Genomic DNA, 1,095 nt, shown 5'->3' on the forward strand with positions numbered 1-1,095 from the left:
CCGCCCCAGGAAGACCAAGGAGCAGCTGTCGGTTCTGAAGGCCTTCTCCGTGCGCTCGACTAGCCGGGTGTAGTCGGCACCGCTGGGCCAGCGCGAGTGCAGGAAGAAGGCCTTCAGAACCGACAGCTGCTCCTTGGTCTTCCTGGGGCGGCCCGGGGCCGGGCCTGCTGCCGCCGCCGCTGCCGCTTTCCTGGGGTCGGTCTCCGAATCCAGCCCCGGGAAGCCTTCGCCAGGCCCTGCTGGGCACGGCTGCGAGTCGGGGCCCCCGGGACGGGAAGGGCTGTCGCCGAGCCAGGCCGAGGCTCGCCCCGTCCGGGCCTGCAGGCTCCTCGCCGCCTCCTCCTCCTCCTCCTCGTCCCGGCAGCGGCGGCGGACGAAGCTGCCCTTCGAGGCGGCCGGCCGGGCCTTGGCCTTGCGGCAGCGCCTCTCGCCGGGGGCTGGAGGAGGCGAATCGGCCCCGTCGGGCGAGGTGCGGGCCTTCCGGGGGCTCCCGGGGCGGAGGAAGAGGAGCAGGCCCGCGGCTCCACCACAGCCGACGCCGGGCCCCCTCTGCCAGGCCGGGGCCAGAACCTGGCGACCTTCGGCGTGCGCTGGAGGGACGGGGGGTGGCGCGGTCAGCCGGAGGGCGCCAGGCTTGCTGGACAGCGTGAGGCGGGCCTCCCTCACTTCCTCGGGGGTCCAGCTGATCCCGTGGCGCAGCCGCTGCACCGCGAACCAGACCCCGACGCTCTCGGCCGGCATCCCCGCCGACAGGCCGCACCGGGCCATCTCCTCCGGGCTCGGGTACGGGAAGCGGTTGAAGGCCTCAGTCAGGCGGCCCTCGGCCCCCAGCTCCAGGCCGGGCTCTCGGGCCGGACCCCTCGGGGCCGCGTCCTGTTCTCCTGCCTCGTCCTCTCCAGTCAGGTCGATTTGTACAACGTCCGACTTCCTGCTATCCCCGTGGACTAGGCCGTGGCCGGAAATGGAGCCTCCAGGTGGGCCGTGGCTGGAAATGGAGCCTCCAGGTGGGCCGTGGCCGGGTATGGAGCCTCCAGGTGGGCCATGGCCAGAAATGGAGCCTCCAGGTGGGCCGTAGCTGGAAATGGAGCCTCCAGG

The 1,095-nt window shown here is 73.0% G+C and overlaps 1 protein-coding gene across 1 annotated transcript in view; it reads right to left on the reverse strand.

Annotated features, from left to right (window-relative positions):
- The window catches only part of LOC125487506 (zinc fingers and homeoboxes protein 2-like), a 4,663-nt gene that overhangs the window by 2,959 nt on the left and 609 nt on the right, over window positions 1-1,095 (reverse strand). Inside the window, exon 2 of the mRNA XM_048619110.1 lies at window positions 16-1,088. Within this exon, the coding sequence (XP_048475067.1) occupies window positions 16-1,088 (1,073 nt within the window). The remainder of the gene's footprint in view (window positions 1-15; window positions 1,089-1,095) is intronic.

The sequence above is a fragment of the Rhincodon typus genome, chromosome 42, assembly GCF_021869965.1.
Source record: "Rhincodon typus isolate 14 chromosome 42, sRhiTyp1.1, whole genome shotgun sequence".
In the NCBI taxonomy this organism is placed as follows: domain Eukaryota; kingdom Metazoa; phylum Chordata; class Chondrichthyes; order Orectolobiformes; family Rhincodontidae; genus Rhincodon; species Rhincodon typus.